Source organism: Rhinatrema bivittatum, chromosome 1 (genome assembly GCF_901001135.1).
Source record: "Rhinatrema bivittatum chromosome 1, aRhiBiv1.1, whole genome shotgun sequence".
NCBI lineage: Eukaryota > Metazoa > Chordata > Amphibia > Gymnophiona > Rhinatrematidae > Rhinatrema > Rhinatrema bivittatum.
In genome coordinates this window covers 47481302-47505291 of record NC_042615.1, presented here as the reverse complement: position 1 = coordinate 47505291, position 23990 = coordinate 47481302, and the positions used below count along the sequence as shown (strand labels likewise).

Sequence of the window (23990 nt, the reverse complement as noted above, 5' to 3'; positions counted from 1 at the left end):
CTTGTACTGCCATATGTGCTAGACAGGTTTGGGGTTATTTTACTGCCGAGCTGGCAGACACATGTAAACTCTGCGTTGCACTCACCTCCTATTCAATCCCATTGTTAAAATGCAACTGGTAACATCTCCTAAATCAAACATTTGACTTGTGTCTCTCTGCCAATCCAATCAATCAGCAGTTGAACTTTTTACACTGAGGGACACAATTCACATTTAAAACTTTCTTTTTTTTTTTAATATATATATATTTTTTCTGGGAAAAGCTTAGCCAACCACTTACAGTGTTTATTTGGACAAGGAAGCAAAAGCCACATAGCCTGCCAACATATGCAAGAGGAGGTCCCCCTTTAGCCAAGAGAACAATGGCAGGCGCCGTGCCCATAATCAAGGCAGATGTCAGGGATTTATAGAGAAGTAAAACTGTAAGGTCAATAAAGAGTCCTGGCCAATTCCTTTTTTACTGGCCTGACTCCAGATGTTTGTAACTCACTTCAGAGAGTGATATTAAGCTGATGAGAGGAACAGAACTCTCCCATGCGGCTCCCAGCTGGATTAAGCTACGACAATACACAGGTTAGCACTGACATTTTCTCCCTTTATCTTTTCATATCTAAACGAACTAATCACAACAAATGCCTTACAGGACAAAAGAGAAATCAGAAAGTTCCTTCTACTAGTTTGGTTTTATTTTACATTACAAGGCACTAATACAAGTTTGTAAAAAAAAAAATAAAAAATATAATTCAAATACATTTACAGCTGTACTTTATGGGAGACAAATTAAAAAAAAAAAAGCTTCCCCTGGAGTCTATAGTCAATCTTTAAGAAAAAAAATATAGCGACTCTAAACAACTTTATTCCAAAACTAAAATAACAAGCACACCAAAACAAAGTAGGTCAGATCTTAAAAACAAAATTAAAAAAAAAAAAAAAGGTACAAAAAAAATTTCTTCAGCCTTCTTCACATCCGCCTCTTCTGTGTACTTATATACAAGACTGAAAATAAACAGAGAGCATATTAAACCATCACAGTAAATCAGAACATCTGCTAACATCTGGTGGCAACTGGAGAGATTAATCGTGCTAGAAAAGAGATGGTAGAATGAAAATCCTATCGTGGCATGTACAGTACAGACTGAGAAATACCAAGCACTGACTGGGTCATACAGCACAGTATGGGCATCCACAGAACGTGGCACCAACCACATGCAAGGCAGTTTCAATAGTGTTTGATAACATCGCCCCCGGGACTTATAAAACTCAGCACCTGATGCCGGCTCTGGAAGAGTCTCACCCCTGCTGACTTGTCCGGGAAGAGCTGACCTAGCCATAGCTGCCTGGCTGCGTAGGAGAGAGGTGAGGAGTGGGGAAAGTGCCCAAAAAAAAGGGGACAGGGAAAGGAATGGAAGGAGGAGAGGAGAGTGAGAGACAGAGAGAGAGTGTGTGTGTGTGTGTGAGCCTCAAGAAAGGGGGCAGGCAGAGCAAAGAAAACTAGAGGAAAAGCAGAAAAAATAAAACCTGAAACAAAAGAGCCAATATAGTGTATCAAGCAAAAGATCAAAAAATAAATACTTGTAAGGAAAGGCATAGACTCCTAATATCTTTTGACAGATGCCCACATTTTCTAACTACTTTTCCAGCCTTGATTACCATGGACACTAGCCTCATTGGGGCTTCGACTGAGACATCCGACTGAACAAGGTTACACGTCAGCTTTTTAAATTCTTAAGTGTACATTTTATACCAGAACATATTTAAAGAACCTCACAACATTTCTGTGGCACTAAAAGACCATGTAATGCACACGATGGGGGTGCCTGGACATTGTAACTCATTGTGAAGCACAGACTGCTTAACGGCACCATGTTCAGGGTGCACAAGGTTCCCATATGCTCTTGGACCAAAAGATCACTGCTCCCCTGCTGTTTTAACTGCTCCTCTTCCATGCACGCTCACAGTTCCTTGGGCTATGCCACATTGCTATTATGGTTCTTCAGTTGATGCGAGACTGCCCCATTATTTACTTTGCCTAACAAAATATAACTTGCCTCCGGCATGGCATGTTTCACGTTTTAAAGGGGAAAGTAATCGCTCTGCCAAGCCAGAACGGTGGTTAGAATATGTAGCTAAAATAAAACCACCTTTGGTCTGCCCTAGACAACTTTCTTTGTGCCTAGAATTACATTTTCAGAGGGTTGCAGGGAAATTATCATGGCCGTTATTCCCACTGGCACTGGTAATAGCAGTGGCTATTTTCTACGTTATCTTAATTAATTGCAGGTAATTGACTTCTCCTCCAAGAACTTATCCAAACCCAATATTGACTGGGTAAATGTGGAGCACAGGACTTGGTGAGAGAGGTAACGGTGGTGGGGCCGCTTGGCAATAGTGATCATAACATGATCAAATTTGATTTAATGACTGGAAAAGGAACAGTGTTGCAAATCCAAGGCTCTCATGCTAAACTTTCAAAAGGGAAACTTTGATAAAATGAGAAAAATTGTTAGAAAAAAACTGAAAGGAGCAGCTACAAAAGTAAAAAATGTCCAAGAGGCGTGGTCATTGTTAAAAAATACCATTCTAGAAGCACAGTCCAGATGTATTCCACACATTAAGAAAGGTGGAAAGAAGGCAAAACGATTACCGGCATGGTTAAAAGGGGAGGTGAAAGAAGCTATTTTAGCCAAAAGATCTTCATTCAAAAATTGGAAGAAGGATCCAACAGAAGAAAATAGGATAAAGCATAAACATTGGCAATTTAAATGTAAGACATTGATAAGACAGGCTAAGAGAGAATTTGAAAAGAAGTTGGCTGTAGAGGCAAAAACTCACAGTAAAAACTTTTTTAAATATATCCGAAGCAGAAAGCCTGTGAGGGAGTCAGTTGGACCGTTAGATGATCGAGGGGTTAAAGGGGCACTTAGAGAAGATAAGGCCATCGCGGAAAGATTAAATGATTTCTTTGCTTCGGTGTTTACTGAAGAGGATGTTGGGGAGGTACCCATAATGGAGAAGGTTTTCATGGGTGATGATTCTGAATCAAATCACAGTGAACCTAGAAGACGTGGTAGACCTGATTGACAAACTGAAGAGTAGTAAAATCACCTGCATCGGATGGTATACACCCCAGAGTTCTGAAGGAACTAAAACATGAAATTTCAGATCTATTAGTAAAAATTTGTAACCTATCACTAAAATCATCCATTGTACCTGAAGACTGGAGGATAGCAAATGTAACCCCAATATTTAAAAAGGGCTCCAGGAGCGATCCGGGAAACTACAGACCGGTTAGCCTGACTTCAGTGCCAGGAAAAATAGTGGAAAGTGTTCTAAACATCAAAATCACAGAACATATAGAAAGACATGGTTTAATGGAACAAAGTCAGCATGGCTTTACGCAAGGCAAGTCTTGCCTCACAAATCTGCTTCACTTTTTTGAAGGAGTTAATAAACATGTGGATAAAGATGAACCGGTAGATGTAGTGTACTTGGATTTTCAGAAGGCGTTTGACAAAGTTCCTCATGAGAGGTTTCTAGGAAAAGTAAAAAGTCATGGGATAGGTGGCGATGTCCTTTCATGGATTGCAAACTGGCTAAAAGACAGGAAACAGAGAGTAGGATTAAATGGACAATTTTCTCAGTGGAAGGGAGTGGACAGTGGAGTGCCTCAGGGATCTGTATTGGGACCCTTACTGTTCAATATATTTATAAATGATCTGGAAAGAAATACGACGAGTGAGATAATCAAATTTGCAGATGACACAAAATTGTTCAGAGTAGTCAAATCACAAGCAGATTGTGATAAATTGCAGGAAGACCTTGTGAGACTGGAAAATTGGGCATCCAAATGGCAGATGAAATTTAATGTGGATAAGTGCAAGGTGATGCATATAGGGAAAAATAACCCATGCTATAGTTACACAATGTTGGGTTCCATATTAGGTGCTACAACCCAAGAAAGAGATCTAGACATCATAGTGGATAACACACTGAAATCGTCGGTTCAGTGTGCTGCGGCAGTCAAAAAAGCAAACAGAATGTTGGGAATTATTAGAAAGGGAATGGTGAATAAAACGGAAAATATCATAATGCCTCTGTATCGCTCCATGGTGAGACTGCACCTTGAATACTGTGTACAATTCTGGTCGCCGCATCTCAAAAAATAGATATAGTTGCGATGGAGAAGGTACAGAGAAGGGCTACCAAAATGATAAGGGGAATGGAACAGCTCCCCTATGAGGAAAGACTAAAGAGGTTAGGACTTTTCAGCTTGGAGAAGAGATGACTGAGGGGGGATATGATAGAGGTGTTTAAAATCATGAGAGGTCTAGAACAGGTAGATGTGAATCTGTTATTTACTCTTTCGGATAGTAGAAAGACTAGGGGGCACTCCATGAAGTTAGCATGGGGCACATTTAAAACTAATATCGGAGAAAGTTCTTTTTTACTCAACGCACAATTAAACTCTGGAATTTGTTACCAGGGGATGTGGTCAGTGCAGTTAGTATAGCTGTGTTTAAAAAAGGATTGGATAAGTTCTTGGAGGAGAAGTCCATTACCTGCTATTAAGTTCACTTAGAGAATAGCCACTGCCATTAGCAATGGTTACAAGGAATAGACTTAGTTTTTGGGTAATTACCAAGTTCTTATGGCCTGGATTGGCCACTGTTGGAAACAGGATGCTGGGCTTGATGGACCCTTGGTCTGACCCAGTAGGGCATTTTCTTATGTTCTTATTCACTTCTCTGCACCTAGGGATCCTCCATTCTTATCCTATGCTTTCTTGAAATTCTGCTTCTGCCTCCAGACTGTTTTGTGCATCCTCCACCCTTTACATGAAGACATTTGGGGGATAATACTGATGGGCAGTGCGATGAAGTTGTGGGAGGATAAGGAGCCCAAGTAAAGATCAGAGAAAACCAGCTCAGGCTCTGTCAAGGAAGGTCAACCACAGATACTATTTTTACACCGAAGATCCTGATGGAGAATTTTAGAGAAAAGACCTGCACATGGTGTTTATCAGCCTTAGAAAGGCATACAACAAGGTGCCCAAAAAACTGATCCTATGGTGCCTGAGAAACTACAGCTGGCAAAGAACATGTTCCAGGATAGCAAGATCCAGTGGAATAGCAAGCGTTCTAGTCAAAGTGAGATTAAGCCTAGGGTCAGCCCCGAGTGCCTTCCTCTTCATAGTAATACTGTACACACTAACTTGGGACATTCAAAGAAGCACCCATGCTGCATACTAGGAAGGAGAAAGATGGATATAATGCATGGAAAGAGCATGGAAGATCAACAGAATCAAGACAAAATACATGGGGGCAAAACTCAGTGATGAATGTGATGAGATGGAAAGCCTGAGAACTGAAGAGACAAAAGGCTGCAGGGAGCTTAGGTACCTAAGAGGAACAATCGACACAAGCAGATCACTTGCTAGAGAGATCGAAGCAAGAACCTTGGCAGGATGGCCAACGCTGAGGGAAGTGACTGGCTTTATATGTGATTACCCTAGTCAGTTTAAAAGGAAAGGGGTTTAGGGTACAGCAGACACTTCACCTTCCTGAAAAGACATCATAAACCTATCATAATGCCTTACACCGAATGTACCCTACTGTTAGTGATAGTTGTTGGAGGGCATGTGGGGCAACGGGCTCTCTATTTCGTATTTGGAGTTGCCCATCTATAACAAAATTTTGGGAGAAAATCTACAAAGTTCTTGACTAAATTAACAGGCTTATGATTGAAATCTAGTACAAAAGATGTATTACTTAACTTTCCCCATCCCTTAGAGTAATTTACTGATTCAGTCACTGACACATCAAATATTCCTAGCGGCAAGAGAAGAGACTGCATTAAAATGGAGGGTACCTGAGGTGCCAACTTTAACTGCTGTTTGTCGACGACTTGATAAAGAAAATTAATTCTTTCCTGTTAATTTTCATTCCTGTAGTACCACGGATCAGTCCAGACCATGGGTTGAGCCTCCTGTCCAGCAGATGGAGACAGACCAAAACAGAAAGGGTATCCTATATCAGGACAGAGCCTACCCCGCAGCCCTTCAGTATAACCATTGTCAAAGCAGAAAAGTATAAAGATAAACCATAATCGATCAAGCAAGTAACAAGAGAACTCAGAAACTTTAACAATTGTAAACATTGAATGGACCCTGTAGAAGAATGCTCTTGTCTGAATGCCCATTGTCAAAGAGATGCTTCCGGTGCCTCTAATTAGAATCAGGGATGAACCACATGCCGCATCCTGCAAAAAGAGGAAGGAAGCTTCGAGCGGACAACAGGAAGAATAGGGAAGGGTGTCTGGACTGATCCGTGGTACTACAGGAACGAAAATTAACAGATAAGAACTAATTTTCCTTTCCCTGTACGTACCCGGATCAGTCCAGACTGTGGGATGTACCAAAGCTTTCCTAACCAGATTGGGACCGAGACAGTCCCACTCGAAGCACTCGAAGGACTGAAGGAACCAAAACCTGGCGCCTGGACATCCAGGCAGTAATGTCGAGCAAAGATATGCAGGGATTTCCACGTAGCGGCCCTGCATATTTCCTGCGGAAACAGATTGATTCTCTGCCCAAGAAGTAGCCTGAGATCGCAAGGAATGAGCCTTTAAGCCCTCCAGAACCGCCCGGCCTTGGCAGAAACAGGCTGACGAGATCGTCTCCTTCAACCACCGAGCGATCGTAGTCTTAGAAGCCTGGTTGCGCCTATTTGGACCACTCCACAGGACAAAGAGGTGGTCGGAGACCCAAAACTCATTTGTGGCCTGGAGGTAACGCAAGAGGATACGCTTTACATCAAGGCGGCGAAGATCACCCCCGACGGAACCCGCTATATCCTTAGGAGAGAACGCGGGAAGCTCCACCGACTGACTGACATGAAAGGAAGAAACAACCTTCGGTAAGAAGGAGGGTACAGTCTTGAGAGAAACTCCAGAATCAGAGAACTGCAAAAAGGGCTCCCAACAGGACAACGTTTGGATCTCAGACACTCGTCTGGAGGAGAGAGCCCAAACAGACTAAATTAAGACTCCACGAAGGACAAATGGCCCAGACAGGCAGCTTCAAATACTTGACACCCTTGAGAAAACGGACAACATCCGGGTGAGATGCCACGGCGTGACCATCAACGTTACCTAAAAGAGCCGAGAGCGGACACTTGGATATGCAACGAGCTGAGAGAGACTCTTGGAAAGGCCCTTCTGGAGGAAGGAAAGAATCATAGAAACCGGAGCAGAACGAGCCGAGACACCCGATTCTGCACAGACATTTTCAAAAACCTTCCAAACACGGACATAGGCGAGTGAGGTAGAAGTCTTGTGGGCGTGCAGTAGAGTGGATATAACTTCTTCTTTGTATCCCTTCCGTCTTAATCTCCGCCGTTCAAAAGCCAGGCCACTAGACAGAAGCGATCTGCCCGATCGAAAATACGGGACCCTGCCGGAGCAGGCGCAGAAGATGACCGAGACAAAGAGGGCCGTCAGTCGCCAGATTTACCAGATCCGCGAACCATGATCTGCGGGGCCATTCGGGAGCTATGAGGATGATCGGACCACTGTGAAGTTCTACTCTTCTGAGGACCTTTCCCACTAGGGGCCAAGGAGGGAACACGTAAAGAAGGACTTCGCGGGGCCAAGGAAGGACTAGAGCATCTACTCCTTCCGAGCAGTGCTGAAGGATCTGGGAGCCTTGGCATTGCCCAAGGTTGCCATCAGATCTAGGTGAGGAGGGCCCCACCTGCTGACAATCAGCTCCATCGCTCCGGATAACTCCCACTCGCCCGGATCGAGACACTGTCGACTCAAGAAATCGGCTTGCACATTCTCCTTGCCTGCTATGTGAGAAACAGCCAGGCGCTCCAGGTGGCGCTCCACCCAGGCAAAGAGCTTGTTGGCTTCTAAGGCCACCAGGCGACTCTTGGTCCCCCCCTGTCGATTAATATAAGCCACTGTGGTGGAATTGTCCGAGAGCATGCGCGCACCCCTGCGGTGAATCAGCGGAAGGCTTAGAGAGCCAGCCGGACCGCCTGTGCCTCCAAGCGATTGATGTGCCAGCAGAATTGGACCGGAGACCACTTTCCCTGATGAGACTGAGACTGACAGACTGCTCCCAACCCGGAGAGGCTGGCATCCGTCGTTACTACAATCCACTGCGGAGTCTGTAGGGATATTCCTTTCAGAAGGTGCTTGAGTGATAGCCACCACTGTATGTCGCTGATGGTAGAGTTGGAGAGCGGGAGAGTCCTCTGAAACTGTTCCGAGACCAGTTTCCAGCGGGATAACAAAGCTTTCTGTAATGGATGCATATGCGCAAAACCTCAGGGGACCAGGTCGATAGTGGAAGCTATGGACCCTAGAACTTGGAGATAATCCCACGCTGTAGGAAGAGGCATGAAAAGGAGATTCTGGACCTGGTCCATCAGCTTGAACGTCCGGAAGGAATACCTTGCCGACTCAGGTATCGAAGTAAGCCCCCAGGAATTTCAAAACCTGGGAGGGCCGCAGATTGCTCTTGGGAAAGTTGACTATCCACCCCAGCGAAGTGAGTAGAGCTAGGACTCTGTTGACTGCCAGCTGGCATAGAGCCTCCGACTTGGCCCCCACCAGCCAATCGTCCAGATAAGGATGGACCAGGACTCCTTCCCATCAGAGAGCACCCGCCACCACCACCATGACCTAGGTAAATGTGCGTGGAGCTGTGGCGAGACCGAAGGGCAGAGCCCAGAACTGAAAGTGCTGGCCCAAGATCTCGAAACGGAGATACCTCTGAAGCTCTGCCCAGATCGGGATGTGTAAGTAGGTCTCCGTCAAGTCCAGGGAGGCCAGAAATTTTCCGGGATGAACAGCCGCTATGACCGCCCTCAGGGTCTCCATCTGAAAATGAGGCACCTTGAAGGCTTGGTTGACTCTCTTGAGGTCTAAAATGGGGCGGAGAGAACCATCCTTTTTCGGTACCACGAAATAGATGGAGTACTAGCCGGCGCCTCGTTCCTCCGTGGGGACTGGGACTATGGCCCCCAGCCCTTGCAGTCTGGAGAGTCTGGGATACGGCAGCCCGCTTTCGAGGTCCGCATGGGGAGACTATGTGCAGATCTGGTAGGTCTGGCGTAAATTCTAAAGCATAGCCTTTCTCGATTATCTCGAGGACCCACTGATCCAATGTGATTTTGGCTCATTCCTCGAGGAAGAGAGATAGACGACCCACCTAAGTTTGGAACAGGGGAATGGGCCAGCCGAATCTCATTGGGAGGCGGGCTTGGCGGCAGGACGCTGTGGGATGCCATCTCGGAAGGCGCGGTGGCCTCGAAAGGACTGAGACCAGGACTGAGATCTGGAGGAGTTTCCCCTAGATAAAGACCCTTTCGCCCAAGCATTATATCTCCGTTGCCCCGGAAGCGGGTACGCGTAGGGAAGAAGGCTCTTGACTGTTTCGGGCGGTTCTCAGGCAGTTTATGAACCTTGTTCTCACCCAAGGACTTAATAAGCTGCTCCAGGTCCTTGCCAAAAAGCAGCTTACCCTTAAAAATAAGCTGCTCCACGTCCTCGCCAAAAAGCAGCTTACCCTTAAAAGGAAGCATGCCCAACTGCCGTCCTGGAAGAGGAGTCAGCTGACCAATTCCGCTGAAGTCATCGCTTTCACCTGGACATGGAACAAGTCGTAAAGGGCATCTGCCCCATACGCTATAGCGCCTTCCAACCTTTCAGCCTGCTCTGCCTTTGCAGACGGGAGGTCCTGGGTGCTGAGCAATTATTGAACCCACCTAAGGCTTGCTGCTGCAGATCAACGCCCGAACTCCCAAGGCCAGGAATTTGAAGATGCGCTTGAGATAGAATTCGAGCTTGCGGTCTTGAACATCCTTCATGGCCGTAGCACCCACCACTGGGATGGTGGTGTGCTTGGTGACCGCCGACACCGAAGAATCCACTTTAGGGATTTTTAGCATGTCCAGGCACTCCTCACGGAGAGGAAAGAGCTTGTCCATAGCCCTCCCCACTCGAAGCCCCGACTCGGGAGCTTCCCATTTCCGGAGGAGCATCAGCTTGTGAATGGGATGGAAGGGGAAAGTGCGTGGAAGAGCCAAGCCGGCAATGTGGCCATGAGCGCATCCACTGAAGGACTCTCAATTCCCAGCTCCTGAATGATGAAAGGAATAAGCGGATCCAGTTCCTCCCTTTGAAATAGGCGAAGAACGTGTGTGTGTGTGTGTGTAAGATCTGCCAAAGGAGTGGGGGAATCCCAGGGACCACCTGCATTCTGATAGGCCCCTGCACATCTGGAGCTGCGGGGAGCAGGCTGGAAAGGCATCCGAGAGAGTTTGGGGGGAGGGGGCCCTGGGGGGAGGGTCTACCTCCTCCTGCAAGCTAGCTAAGTAAGATTTGTGCATGAGAAGCACAAATTCAGAAGAAGAGAAACAAGGTCTGGACTTCCCGGGCGGGGGGGGGGGGGGGAGGAGGGGGGGTCAGGGCCCGCATCAGGAGACTACACAGGGCTCAAATTGAGGGGATGAAACAGAAAAAAAATCAGGCTCCACTGTGTCCTGCAGCCCAGTCACAGGAGCTGCCGATATCCCCAAGATGGCTGCCGTTCCCACGGTTTGCCGACCCAGGAACGGCCTGGCCATGCGTTTGGTAGACCTGCCCCGGTATACTGATCTATTCGCTGCTGAGGAGGGGCCCTCTCTCCCTGGCAGACATCCCGAAGATAGCCCTTCACGGGAGAGCCGAATCGAAGGCTCCCCGCAGGCTAGGCACGAGTTAGAACATGGCATGAAAGAGACCGCGAGGCAGAGAGAGGGAAAAAAAAAAAAAAAAAAAAGTAAAATCAGATGAGCTGCCGTGCCTGAGGGAGCGGAAGCAGGAGACTGAACTCTGCTCGCTCCTGTCTCTCAATTACAGCTGCCGAGGTAACCCGATCGGCTTTAACTTTTTTTTTTTGTTTGTTTAGCCGAGTAGTGCAGGGGAATGAATCATCCCTGCAGGCAGCGCCGGGGAATAAAACGTCCCGGGAGAGAGACAGCTGGGTAGGGGAATGACTGGACCACCAGTATCGCCCCACAGCAGAGGTACACCAGGAATAGAGAGCCTAGGCTGTATCAAACAAGGGACCAAGCACCCCTAGGTTCCCCAAGAGCGAGGAGACAGAACTGTCTCCTGTGAAAAAAAAACAAGAGTCCAACTTTTTTTTTTTTTTTTAACTTATTGTTTCTTGAAATTAAGTTTAATACTTGCTTGATCCGGACAGAATCAGAATAAGAAAAGCCCCACAAGCAAGGGCTAAGGAAGAAACCAGGGAACCGCAGGGTGAGCTGCCTGCATCTGCTGCAGACAGACAAATAATGAAGGGATGCAGGGCAGGCTCTGTCCTGATATGGGATACCCTTTCAGTTTTGGTCTGTCTCCACCTGCTGGACAGGAGGCTCAATCCACGGTCTGGACTGATCCAGGTACGTACAGGGAAAGTAAATATATTAAGTAAATTCACTGCTTTGTGTAAGAGAATAATCTCTGACTTTGAGAAGAAATAGGCCCCATATAGAAGATGGAGGGCTTTACCTACCTAGTGCATACATTTTGAGGTATTTATTAGGGATGTGAATCGTTTTTTGACGATTTAAAATATCGTCCGATATATTTTAAATCGTCAAAAATCGTTAGGGCCACGATACAATACCAATTCCCCCGATTTATCGTTAAAAAATCGTAAATCGGGGGAAGGGGGAGGGCAGGAAAACCGGCACACTAAAACCCCCTAAAACCCACCCCGACCCTTTAAATTAAATCCCCCACCCTCCCGAACCCCCCCCAAATGCTTTAAATTACCTGGGGATCCAGCGGTGGTCCAGAACGGCGGCGGTCCGGAACGGCCCCCTCAATTGAATCCTGTTGTCTTCAGCCGGCGCCATTTTGCAAAATGGCCGCCGCAAAATGGCGGCGGCCATAGACAAAAACGATTCGACGCAGGAGGTCGTTCCGGACCCCGCTGGACTTTTGGCAAGTCTTGTGGGGGTCAGGAGGCCCCCCCAAGCTGGCCAAAAGTTCCTGGGAGTCCAGCGGGGTTCAGGAAGCGATTTCTTGCCGCGAATCGTTTTCCGTACGGAAAATGGCGCCGGCAGGAGATCGACTGCAGGAGGTCGTTCAGCGGGGGTTCCGGACCGCCGCTGAACGACCTCCTGCAGTCGATCTCCTGCCGGCGCCATTTTCCGTACGGAAAACGATTCGCGGCAAGAAATCGCTTCCTGAACCCCGCTGGACTCCCAGGAACTTTTGGCCAGCTTGGGGGGGCCTCCTGACCCCCACAAGACTTGCCAAAAGTCCAGCGGGGGTCCGGAACGACCTCCTGCGTCGAATCGTTTTTGTCTCTGGCCGCCGCCATTTTGCGGCGGCCATTTTGCAAAATGGCGCCGGCTGAAGACAACAGGATTCAATTGAGGGGGCCGTTCCAGACCGCCGCCGTTCTGGACCACCGCTGGATCCCCAGGTAATTTAAAGCATGGGGGGGGGATTTAATTTAAAGGGTTGGGGGTGGGTTTTAGGGGGTTTTAGTGTGCCGGCTCACAATTGTAACGATTTTCACGATAGTTTACACACCCAAACGGCAACAATACGATTCCCTCCCCCTCCCAGCCGAAATCGATCGTTAAGACGATCGAGGACACGATTCACATCTCTAGTATTTATGTGGTAGTGGGTATGGTATTTCGCCAGATATTTCTTGTATTATTCTTCTCAGTCAAATCACATTATGTGATTTACTTGATTCCTTCCAGTTATATTTTTCTCATCTGCAATGCTTGGTTTACCCAGTTTGTGATTTCAGTGTTATGAGACAGGAAGGGGTGGTGAGTTCGTGGGTGGGGAAAAGGGAAGATTGGGGAAAACTTATGACTGTCTTTGGAGAAACATGCTATGTTGGTATGTTATCTTTTTTGTTGCTTTCAATAAAACTTTAATTTAAAAAAAAGCAAAACCAAAAAAACTATCATAATGCCTGCTAGACATGTTCATCGGTGAGCCGCATCGCAGCCCCGCGTGGTCGACGTAGACCCGCTGGGGTCAGGGGCCTACCCGATCGCTGCTGCTGCCGCCAGAACTTCGGCCCTGCATCCAGGCCCGACACCCGACTAGCCCGGAAGTGACGCCGCTCGGCTGAGACTGCCCTCCCCGAGAAAACCGGTCCCTTTTAAAAGGTCGGTCTCAGGCGCCCCGCGCCTGGCGTCGCGTGCAAAGAGCGCGACCTAAGGGGCCTGCCCCTTAGTGCGCCCCTTGGCGAGCACCTCTTCGACAACGCAAACTCACCGACCGCAGCACAGACAGCCTGAACAGCCGTGCATCAAGACCATCCTCTCCACGAACTGTAACTATAGACTATTACTTGTGCCCTTTTTAGCCCACTACTTTTCGTTGTACAATATCAAAAACGTTCAATGCATTGACTGCCTTCAGTATTTTACTTTCTTGTACCCTCCATCACAACTACTGCTACTTCTTGCCACCTTTGACTACAACACTCCCCGTGGATTCCTACCTTGTTCCTACCTACCCCCTGCTCAGAGACAACCCTCTCGGCCTACCCCCCTCCCCCCCTCCCCCCCCTCCCATACTACCAGCTGCTCCTATGGCTTCTTATCCTATCCCTCGTATACATTTTCCCCTCTCCAGACTTTCCCCATCCTACACCCTTCACCCCCCTCCTCTCCGCAAATCCCTTATCCCCATCCTCACCTCTCCTCTGACACAACTCCTAGGCCTCACCACCCTCTCCATAATACTCTTTAATGCTCAATCGCTATCCAAAAAAACACCCATCCTCAGTGACCTCCTTATCGATTGCAAGCCTGACATCTGTGCAGTCACAGAGACTTGGTTCAAAGATTCAGATACCGTCCTCATTAACCAACTCCCCACCTCTTCCTATGAAACCTTCACCATTCACAGACCCAAAAAAAGAGGCGGCCTCCTGCTGGCAGCCAAAAAATGTCTAAACCTCAAACCCATCCACATAGCTACCCCTCCCAAGCTAGAAATAGGCCTTTTCAGGTCAGCCGCCCTGCAAATCTATCTAGTATATGCTCCCCCCACCTGCCTAGAGTCTAACCCCTCATCCCTAATCGAATTCATAGTTGACTGGATAAAACCTGATATCCCTTCCATCATCCTTGGAGACTTTAACCTCCACGTCGACTCCCTTCCACGATCTGCATCATGTGAAACCCTCCTACAGTCCCTCCATGCCATAGGATTCCGGCAAATCATAGCTTCCCCCACACACAAAGCTGGACATACATTGGACCTCATGTTTATCAACTCTAACGTCCAATCCACCAACCATCCCATCTGCACCCCTGTTCCCTGGTCTGATCATCACCTAATAGAATGCCTCCTTTCCACTAACATCCCTCCCCCAAGCAACAATACCATCAGCACCACCATAATATCTAGAAAACCCTGCCCTAGTACTGAGCTAGCAAACGCACTCTCTACTTCCTTATCCAATCTAACCTGTCCAGATCCCGACACAGCACTAGCATCCTGGAATAACCTTACAGGAGACATTGCAAATAGACTTTGTCCACTCACCAAACGAATCATAAGCCCCACCTCAAAACCTACAAAACCATGGTACACACCAGAACTTAAAACTCTAAAAAACACTATCAGGCAAAAGGAGAGACAATGGCGCAAGGACCCAACCCCCCAAAACTCTGCCATCTACAAAACAGCCTTACACAACTACAGACTCTCCACCCAGAAACACAAACGAGACTTCTATGCAAAAAGAATCCATGACTACAGATTCAACCCTAAAGTGCTCTTCTCCTACGTCTCAAGTCTTACCACTCCCATCCCCCCCACCATACCAGACTCTGATGCATCTTCTAAATGTGAAGAACTGGCCAACTACTTCCACAGCAAACTCTCCTATCGAGATTTCCCCCCCTCTACCAATGGTCTCCCCCACTCCCCACCCGTCCTCCCCATACCTTCCCAATCCACTATGACTGCACTCGAATTTACTTCCTCCAATGAAGTTGAAAACATCATCAAAAAACTCAAACCTTCGTCCCATCCTGAGAACACCATTCCTTCCAAAGCCCTACTAGCTGTCCCAAATACCATAGCCAGAGCTATAGCAGATATCATCAACTGCTCACTTGCACATGGATCTGTCCCAGACATGCTCAAACACGCGATTGTCAAACCTATCCTCAAGAAACCCTCCCTGGACCCAAAAGACCCCTCCAACTTCCGCCCCCATCTCCAACCTCCCTTTCATTGCCAAAATAATGGAAAGAGTTGTCAACTCCCAACTCATGGACTATCTCGAAAATCATGCTATCCTCCATGCCTCTCAATTTGGCTTCCGGAAGCATTTCAACACTGAATCGCTACTTCTCTCCCTATCCGACCACCTCCTCAGAGGCATGGGCCAAGGCCACAGCTACCTCCTTGCACTTCTCGATATTTCTGCAGCTTTCGACACCATCAGCCACCAACACCTTCTAACACGCCTGGAAATCATTGGCATCTCAGGCCTTGCCCTTGCTTGGTTCAAATCCTTCCTCTCAAGCAGAAAGTTCTCCATTAAAATTGGTAACTCTACATCTGCCCCACAGCCCTTACAGCATGGAGTCCCTTAAGGCTTATCCCTCTCTTCCACCCTCTTCAATGTCTACATCACCCCACTCTGCCAACTCCTTTCGAGTCTCAAACTTAAGTTCTATCTCTACGCTGATGATGTCCAGATCATCATCCCCATACACAACTCCATCTCCGATGCTCTTGAGCACTGGGAAAACTGCCTCGCAGACATCAACTCCCTACTCACTGACCTCCATCTCGCCCTCAATACGAACAAAACAGAACTCCTACTTATATCCCCCCACTCCTCCCACTCCCTCACACTGTCAAACAACCCCAAACTCAATCTTCTCTCAACACAACCGTTTGTGAAGGATCTTGGAGTACTCCTAGACCACCAACTAAGTATGAAGAATTATGTTAACTCTATACTCAAAGCTGGCTTTTTCAAACTTAGCGTACTTAAAAAACTCAGACCCCTCCTACACACCCAAGACTTCCGTACTGTAATCCAAGCCACCATCTCTTCCAAACTTGATTACTGCAATGCTCTCCTCCTAGGGCTCCCTCACTCCACGATAAAACCTCTACAAATGTTGCAAAATGCCACCGCAAGACTCATTGCAAATTCCCGTAAACATGAACACATCACTCCCATCCTCAGAGACCTCCATTGGCTCCCCATACCCTCACGCATACACCACAAAGTTCTCACCATAGTACATAAAGCCATTTACACCCACAACTCCAACTGGTTAGACCTTCCGTTCACCGCTCCCCAGTCCACTCGACCTACCAGAACTGCCAAAGGCACCCTTCTTGTACCTTCACTTAAAATTGCCCAGCTCTCCTCCACACGCGACCGGGCCCTCTCGATCGCTGGTCCTGTTCTCTGGAACACCCTGCCGCCCAACTTGCGCCTCAAACCATGTGCGATTAAATTCAAAAAGAAATTAAACACTCTGTTATTCAAGCAAGCCTATCCTGAATAGCCGGCCTTCAAACCTGTCTTCCTATGTATAGCCACATGGTGTTCATGCTCTCCTCATATTGAGGACCCAGTTGATTTGTTAATCTATATCTTCATAGCTGTTTCTTGTTTTTCCCATCCCCCAGTTGTTTATCCTTGTTAATATGTAACTTCTAAAACTAACCAGTTCAATGTAAACCGGTATGATGTCCAAAACTAATACTGGTATATAAAAATGTTTAAATAAATAAATAAATAAATAAAATGGTGCCTTCTGTGCACCAGGCACATCAAGCAGATTCCCAGTTTTCACAATTTAACACAGCAAATTATAAGGGTTTAGCTGGAAGTCAGACATGCAAAGGTGACCAAAGCTTACCATTGTTCCCTCGGATAAATGCATCCCCATACTTGTTCTTTAGCTGTCCGTTGACATATTCTTCTGTCTGCTCCAGAGCTATGTTCATGTAACCATCCAGACAAGCCAGAACACCTGCAAAGATACACAGTGCACCGACAGTCACACCAAGCCTAGTCAAACCTGCACAGCTCATCATTCAGCCCGATACAATCCAATCTGTTTCCATATGCATCCCTTTACACAGTAAGAGAAAAGCAGCAGTTACCTTGAAGTCTCAGCACCTGAATCCAAGTATTTATCAATTCCTTTGACAGTGCAGTTCAGGATTTGTATGTAATGCCTATCCATTCACACCAAAATAATTCCAAATAGCAGGGATCGTAGCCAGCATATAAAGATAAGAATCTATGCAGGATCATATTAGCTCTAACATCTCTGCGGCTTAGTGGTCATCCACCTAGCCCTCCGTTTCCCACTCTCCTAGTCTGACTCGCAAGACATCCATAATGAATATATGCAGATTTATTTGCATTCATTGACCTAGTTCTTAGACCCAGGGTACGCAGCTAAAATGTCATGCAGATTTGATGGTTGATAATTGAGTTGAGAACACGACAGAGCAGAGCCCTTGAATCTAGAATTCTCTGGCCTCTTCCTGGTCAGCTTCTGAAAAGAACATGTCCAACTTTTTCTTCACAGCTACATCTCCTAATACAATAAAGAGTTCATTGTCCATATTAACTGGGGGCTGGCTTAGTTGTGATAACTGAATGCCATGCAGGAAAGTGCTCTTCAATATGCACGCCCCATCTCTGGTAATAGCTGAATGTATCTGTGGCAAGAAAGCTCCAGCCTGTCGTTGAATTAGTGCACCCCAAACTAAATGAATCCCACTGCCAAAGTTTAAGGAAAACAATTTGCTTTTTTTTTTTTAAGGGGGAGATGCACGTTATGCTGACAGATAACCGTGTCACTATACTTTAATCTTATAAGATTTTCTGTCCTTTTCTACTTATCAGTTTTATTTTTATTATTATTCATTATTTGGTTTTATTGCCTGCCCTTTTTATAAAGAAATTCATCCAAGACAGGGTGAATCTTGCTGACAATCTATCCTCACCTGTCATCAAAAGTAAAACAATTGCCTCAGGCACAAACTTACCCCAGGATTCCCGTCAGGGGGGGGGGAAGAAAGGGGCAGGTGTGAAAGCGTGCAGCTGGCTGCAATGCGGTGGTGCGTTTTCGCCCACCGCGGTTGCGATTGTGCCGCACACTTCCGCCCCCATAGCGCCATGGGAAAAGGTGTTATTTCCCACGGCACTGCCAGCAATAGTGTGGAAAACATTTATCTCCCGCAGCGCTGCTGGGCCATAACCCCGCCCACACTCCTCCCCTTCCCCCGATTTAAATTGTACCGCCGCAATGTGGCCGTATCACCTGCGTTAGGGCCTTATGGCGTGCGATAACGGCACATCGCAGTTTAAAGAAGGACCCCCGTTAGACTGTAAGCCTTCTGGGGATAGGGAAATCCCTACTGTGCCTGAATGTAATCCACTTTGAAGTGGTGAAAAGCAAAAAACAAATAAAGATTACTTCCAAAAGGAGAAAAGATGGAGAAACAAAATAAAATAGCCCAGCAGTAAGAATTCTATAGGAAATGCGAGCCTCTCGCCTAAGAGGAGTTCCTTTTAATATTTTATTGCATTTTAGATATAGTGTGCACCGCTGAGATCACAGTAACAATGAAGTAACATTTTTAAATTAAATTTAGGGTATTACCGTTTACAGATTCATTCGGCGTTGTCATAGTGAAACAGTTAAGTTCACCTCTGTAGTTAAGGCGAGGACTCCCGCTTGGCTGTAATTCCATAAGGAATGAGCCTGGGCACTTGTCACCCCCATGCACTTCACTGATGCCACTCCTCTCCTCACCCAGGGACTGGCCCCAATGCACCCGGTCCCCTTCTGCCCCCCCCCCGTGCTCTCAAGAACCCAGCGTCATCTTTCTTTCCCTGCGGCCCCCGCTTAAAAACTTGTTTTTGAATAGAACTGCAAATCAGCAGCTGCCAAGGTGAATCAGCAGCAGTGGGGCCAACAACGAAAGAAGATACCATGCTCCGTCCGCGAGGAGGATCGGTGGTACAAGGCCAAAGGATGTATGGAGGGGGAAGGAGCCAGAGGGCAAACGGAAAAGCATGCTGCGAGATGGGGAAGGGAGGAGACAGACTGAAAGGAAAGATGAGATGACACGATGTGAGGAGAAGAGAGGAGACAAACACGGGAGGCAGAATGTAGTGAGATGAGGCAAGAAAATATTAAAAAGAAAAGAAGAGGTACGGACAGGAATTAATGAAAAATAGCACAAAAATGATTCAAGCACACACAAGAAGGGCTGGAAACAAATGAAAATGTCTGAAAATTCAAAACATTTACTCTAAAAATAGTATTTTGGCATCTTACTGTGCCCCAGAACCTCAAACTGCTGTATAATCTACCATCGAGCTGCTGCAGGAATCCGGAAACCTTGGTTAAACCGCAGTATCATTTATGTGCCCCGAGGAGCAGCTCTGGTTTCTGGGTGGTTTTATTCAAGGTTTCTTTTCTATTCAATTATACATTTGTTTGGGGAGTGTATTTCTTTTTATAGCCCCATTTTTCGGCCAGCACATCACAAGGCCAGAGCAAGAAGTATCCTTGAGCAGCCTCACAAACCACAAAGCTGTACATCTGCAAAATACATTCCATGAAAGGTATACTATTAATTTTTGTTAGAAGGATTGTCAGCAATTTTAGTATAACCACGCTCCTTCAGCAGCCTCACAGACTGTACAGCTCGAGTGTCGTCTCCACAGCATGTCCGACCCAATGGACAGGAGCCTCCAAACTCAAAGCGGAATCACAGGGCCCAGCTGTGAGCTTTGTTATGGCCACATTTAGCATTGCCCAAGGTCATTCTTCAGCTAAGTATCCTGAGGTTATTTTTTTTTTTAATTTATGTTCTGCCTTTTGTGACACTTCAAAGCAAATTACATTAATGTACTGTAGGTATATGAGCAGCCCCAGCACTAGGTTCCGATAGCCATTCCCAAATAAATTGGTGATTGTTAAGCGAGAGAGAGTTTATCAGCAAAATATAATAGTTTACAAGCAAGTCATGCAGATGTAAACTTAAAATCCGATTTAAAACAAAGCAAGAAATGCTTGCAGAACTGAGAAGCCTTAGAAAGGAGACCTTACTTATATGGCAGACTTTTACACATTGATATAGACTGTACTGAGTTTGTCTATAGTGTGAGGATTCACTGCCCAGTTCTGAACTGGAAAGAGTTCATCAGTCACACAGATAAAGTGAAAATCTGAGGGTAGTAATGGTTTGCCTGCAGGGGACCGAAGCTAGAAAACTTATCCATCCACAATTCAACTTTTCTAAAATATTATAAAAGGTGACCTTATTAAAGAACCAACGGGACTAGAAGGGGACTATTGCAATCAGAAATGGCTGGGGTTGCATGAACTTGCAGACGCTTTCAAAGAAACAGGATGGCCAGATAGTCACATGACAGATCAAGTGCAAGAACATATTTTAAGCTTCTCAGTATTGTGCCAAGTTTGCCTCTTCAGAAACTCTCATCTCTTATAGGCTGTGCTGTAGAAGTCTTTCTGGAGTAAGAAAATAAAGACATCAGAAAAGGCAAACACTCAGACATGGTAATATCCATGGCTCAAGATATAGCAGATGAATGGTCTCCCTGTTTCATTTCCTGCAAAAATATATAGCTTGCTTTTTGAAGAGCTTCAAGACTATTTCTTGTACAAGTGGAGAGAAATAAGAATATCAAGGAATCTCAGTCTAACAGATTTTGATATAGAGTGGGACGGGAATGGAGACAGTTATAGGGTGGAGAGGATGAATGTCAGAGTTCAAAGAAACTATATTCAGCATGGAAGAGGCAACTACTATAACCTCAAACTCTTATAACTTAACCACCTGCCTATTCTAGTTTTCACAAGAAATAATAGAAACAAGTCCACTCTGGATGGCATTTATTGACCACTGATATCATGCCTGGAAAAGATAAAAACTCAAGGAAAACTTATCTCAGACAGGGCATAAATTTAGCAATTACCTCTTTACTGACAGAGTAGTGGATGCCTGGAATAATCTGCCAGCAGACGTTGTCCTAAGCAAAACAGTGATAAAATTGCTTTAGGACACATACAGAGACCAGTGGTAAGGGAAAGAAGCTAGAGCAAGCATGCAGGTGCAATCAGGCTGGGTGGGCCAAGAATTCCTTCATCCATGATTACTATTTCCCTAAATTCCCATCCAAATAAAATTATTACAAAACAAAATGGATACTGGGGACTTTTTCTACCATTTGTCCTTTTTCAAGTCCTAAAATCAACAGAGGATGCACACACTGGACAATTAAAGGAATGGTTCACATTTTGGGTAAGATCCACTAGTTGAGTAAAATTTAACATTCTACTCCTCTCCTAATTTAGTAAAACTAGTTGTGGGCATAGGGAAGATAATTTTAAAAAGCATTTATTCCAGTAAGGATGTGCTTTACTTGCAGAAATGCAATCTTGTAAAATTGCCTGCCTGATGTGTGAGGGAAAATACACATATATATCTTGTACACATATCTGGTTCCCCACATAAAAAGGCATTCTGGGAGGTGGAGTCTGTGCAGGGATTGGACTTTCATGCATTTTTTTTTAATTTAAAAAAAGTATGCATGCAAATTCCACTGCAGAAATCAGCAAATCTAAATATAGGCAGATAATTTTCCCAGGATTATGCGCAAAAGTACACGCATACTTTCACTTTGAAAATTAGTGAAAAAGCAGGGCCATATTTTTTTTTGGGGGGGGGCATGGGTGAGGGGTTGGCATTAAGGTTAACATGAGTGGGCACTAGCCAGCCCCTTGCCCTGCCCCACACCATCCCATGCGAGTCTTCATGGTAGTAGCAACAAAACCCTGTTAATTCTAGCAGCACCGTCTCTTGACTCTTCACTCTCTCCCTGCCCTATGTCTGTTTCTCACACTCTCTCTGTGATCTAACATAAGGTTTGAGAATAATCTGCATGGCACTACTGGGCACACTGGATAGACCATTTGGTCTTTTTCTGTCATCATTACTATGTTTATGTTCATACAAGGCTTACTTTCTCAGGCTGAAGAGAAATTATGTAAATAGGCTTCCACCCTACCCAGACATTGCTGAACTTTTAAGGGGCTGAGAGAAGGGGGAATAATTAATTACCTGCCAAAAGTAAACAAAGACTTTGATGGCCTCAATGTTTGACGTCTAGCCCAAGGGCATTGGTGTTCACCCATTTAAATAAGCCCCCTTAACAGAACAAGGGATCATGGACTATCAGCGATTCCCAGCCCCCCTGGCTCTCTAACTTCTGCAGCTTTAAGAGGCTTACTCGGATAGGATATAGCACTGCTGCTAGGAGTGGGGGCCTGAGCCAAAAGTGAGGGGCATAGGCCATCAATTTCACCGATGGCTCTGCATAAGAAAATGCCATACTGGGTCAGACCAAGGGTCCATCAAGCCCAGCATCCTGTTTCCAACAGTGGCCAATCCAGGCCATAAGAACCTGGCAAGAACCCAAAAATTAAGTCTATTCCATGTTACCATTGCTAATGGCAGTGCCTATTCTCTAAGTGAACTTAATAGCAGGTAATGGACTTCTCCTCCAAGAACTTATCCAATCCTTTTTTAAACACAGCTATACTAACTGCACTAACCACATCCTCTGGCAACAAATTCCAGAGTTTAATTGTGCGTTGAGTAAAAAAGAACTTTCTCCGATTAGTTTTAAATGTGCCCCATGCTAACTCCATGGAGTGCCCCCTAGTCTTTCTACTATCCGAAAGAGTAAATAACAGATTCACATCTACCCGTTCTAGACCTCTCATAATTTTAAACATCTCTCTCATATCCCCCCTCAGACTTTACACCTGCTGAAAATTCCCCTTACAGAACCACTTGGGTCCACCCAGTTTGCCTGCAGTATCTACGTGGACCAAATGAAAAGCCCAAGGTAGGGATTTAGTAATCTGGAATTCAGGACAAGTGATGCTTAGGTACTCCTGCTAGCATAAAACAGATGCTCCGTGGTATTTTCCCCTCCTAATTTGAATAAAAAAAATCACACTCGAAGAGTATTCTACTTTAAAGAAAAACAACCAAATACCTCGATAATCCACGCCAGAATTTAACTTTACTACCACTGGTCTTCCAATAATCTGCTTTAAGAAGTCACTCGGAGTTTGCTTCCTGAGGCTCATTGTGTCTGTATATGGGGGAGAAAAAAAATACATTAGAAGACCCAAACAACTGATTTCTGATACCTCAAATCTTCAGGCAGCTTCCTGAGCAGAAAGAATGGGCAAAAAGAAGCCAGCACGTCTGTTCGCGCCTCCCGGACTGGGCCCTGCCGCCAATCAGATGATTATTGGCAGAATCACTGGGAAGCTAAGGCCACTTTTTAACAAAATGTGCTGGAAAATTGCTGAGATTTATGCAGGCCAGATTAGTTTGTGGAACAGTGGGGGAAAAAAAATAGAAGAAACACAATTGCAGTTAAAGGGCAAATGCATGCAAACTCCGTAAAGAAAAAAAGGGGAAATGGTTACCCCTGCAATATGCCGAAACGGAGAGGTGACCGGCCGGCAAACGCAGCTCAGGAGTGCCGAATCTCACCCCACGGGGCGACACACCACGCACCCGCAGGCTCCTACTACGGATCCCGCCACAGGACAAAACCTTCCTCGCTCCCTGACGCCCGGGGAAACGTCACCGACGGGCTCGGACGCTGCGAGACCACGATAGGGCGACAACTGCAGCACGTGACCTGAGAGGCGGGCTCCACTTTATCGTGAAACTAAAAAAAGAGGGCAAGTTGCGTGAGTGGCAGCGGCGTACGCGCGTTCCTTCTGTGGCTTTTTGACGCAAACACGAACTTGAGTTTACTTTTGGAGAGTGTTCGCTGCCGGCGGAGGTTACTTTCGTCAGGCAGAGTGCGGCAAGTAAACCAGGCTCCCGAG

The 23990-nt window shown here is 46.1% G+C and overlaps 1 protein-coding gene across 3 annotated transcripts; it reads right to left on the bottom strand.

The window, feature by feature from the left end:
• Positions 1 to 667: 667 nt before the first annotated feature.
• Positions 668 to 23769, bottom strand: LSM6 (LSM6 homolog, U6 small nuclear RNA and mRNA degradation associated). Of its 3 annotated transcripts, none has more exons than XM_029602343.1 (4): positions 23671 to 23769; positions 23138 to 23236; positions 16941 to 17054; positions 668 to 996 (listed from the first exon to the last, which is right to left on the bottom strand). In XM_029602343.1, the coding sequence occupies exons 2-4, from the start codon at positions 23229 to 23231 to the stop codon at positions 962 to 964; spliced, it is 243 nt and encodes an 80-aa protein (XP_029458203.1). In that variant the 5' UTR covers positions 23232 to 23236; positions 23671 to 23769; the 3' UTR covers positions 668 to 961. The 3 variants fall into 3 exon arrangements, with proteins under 3 accessions (XP_029458203.1, XP_029458026.1, XP_029458116.1); XM_029602166.1 differs by having other exon boundaries at positions 23580 to 23740; XM_029602256.1 differs by having other exon boundaries at positions 23593 to 23725.
• Between the last annotated feature and the right edge of the window lie 221 nt (positions 23770 to 23990).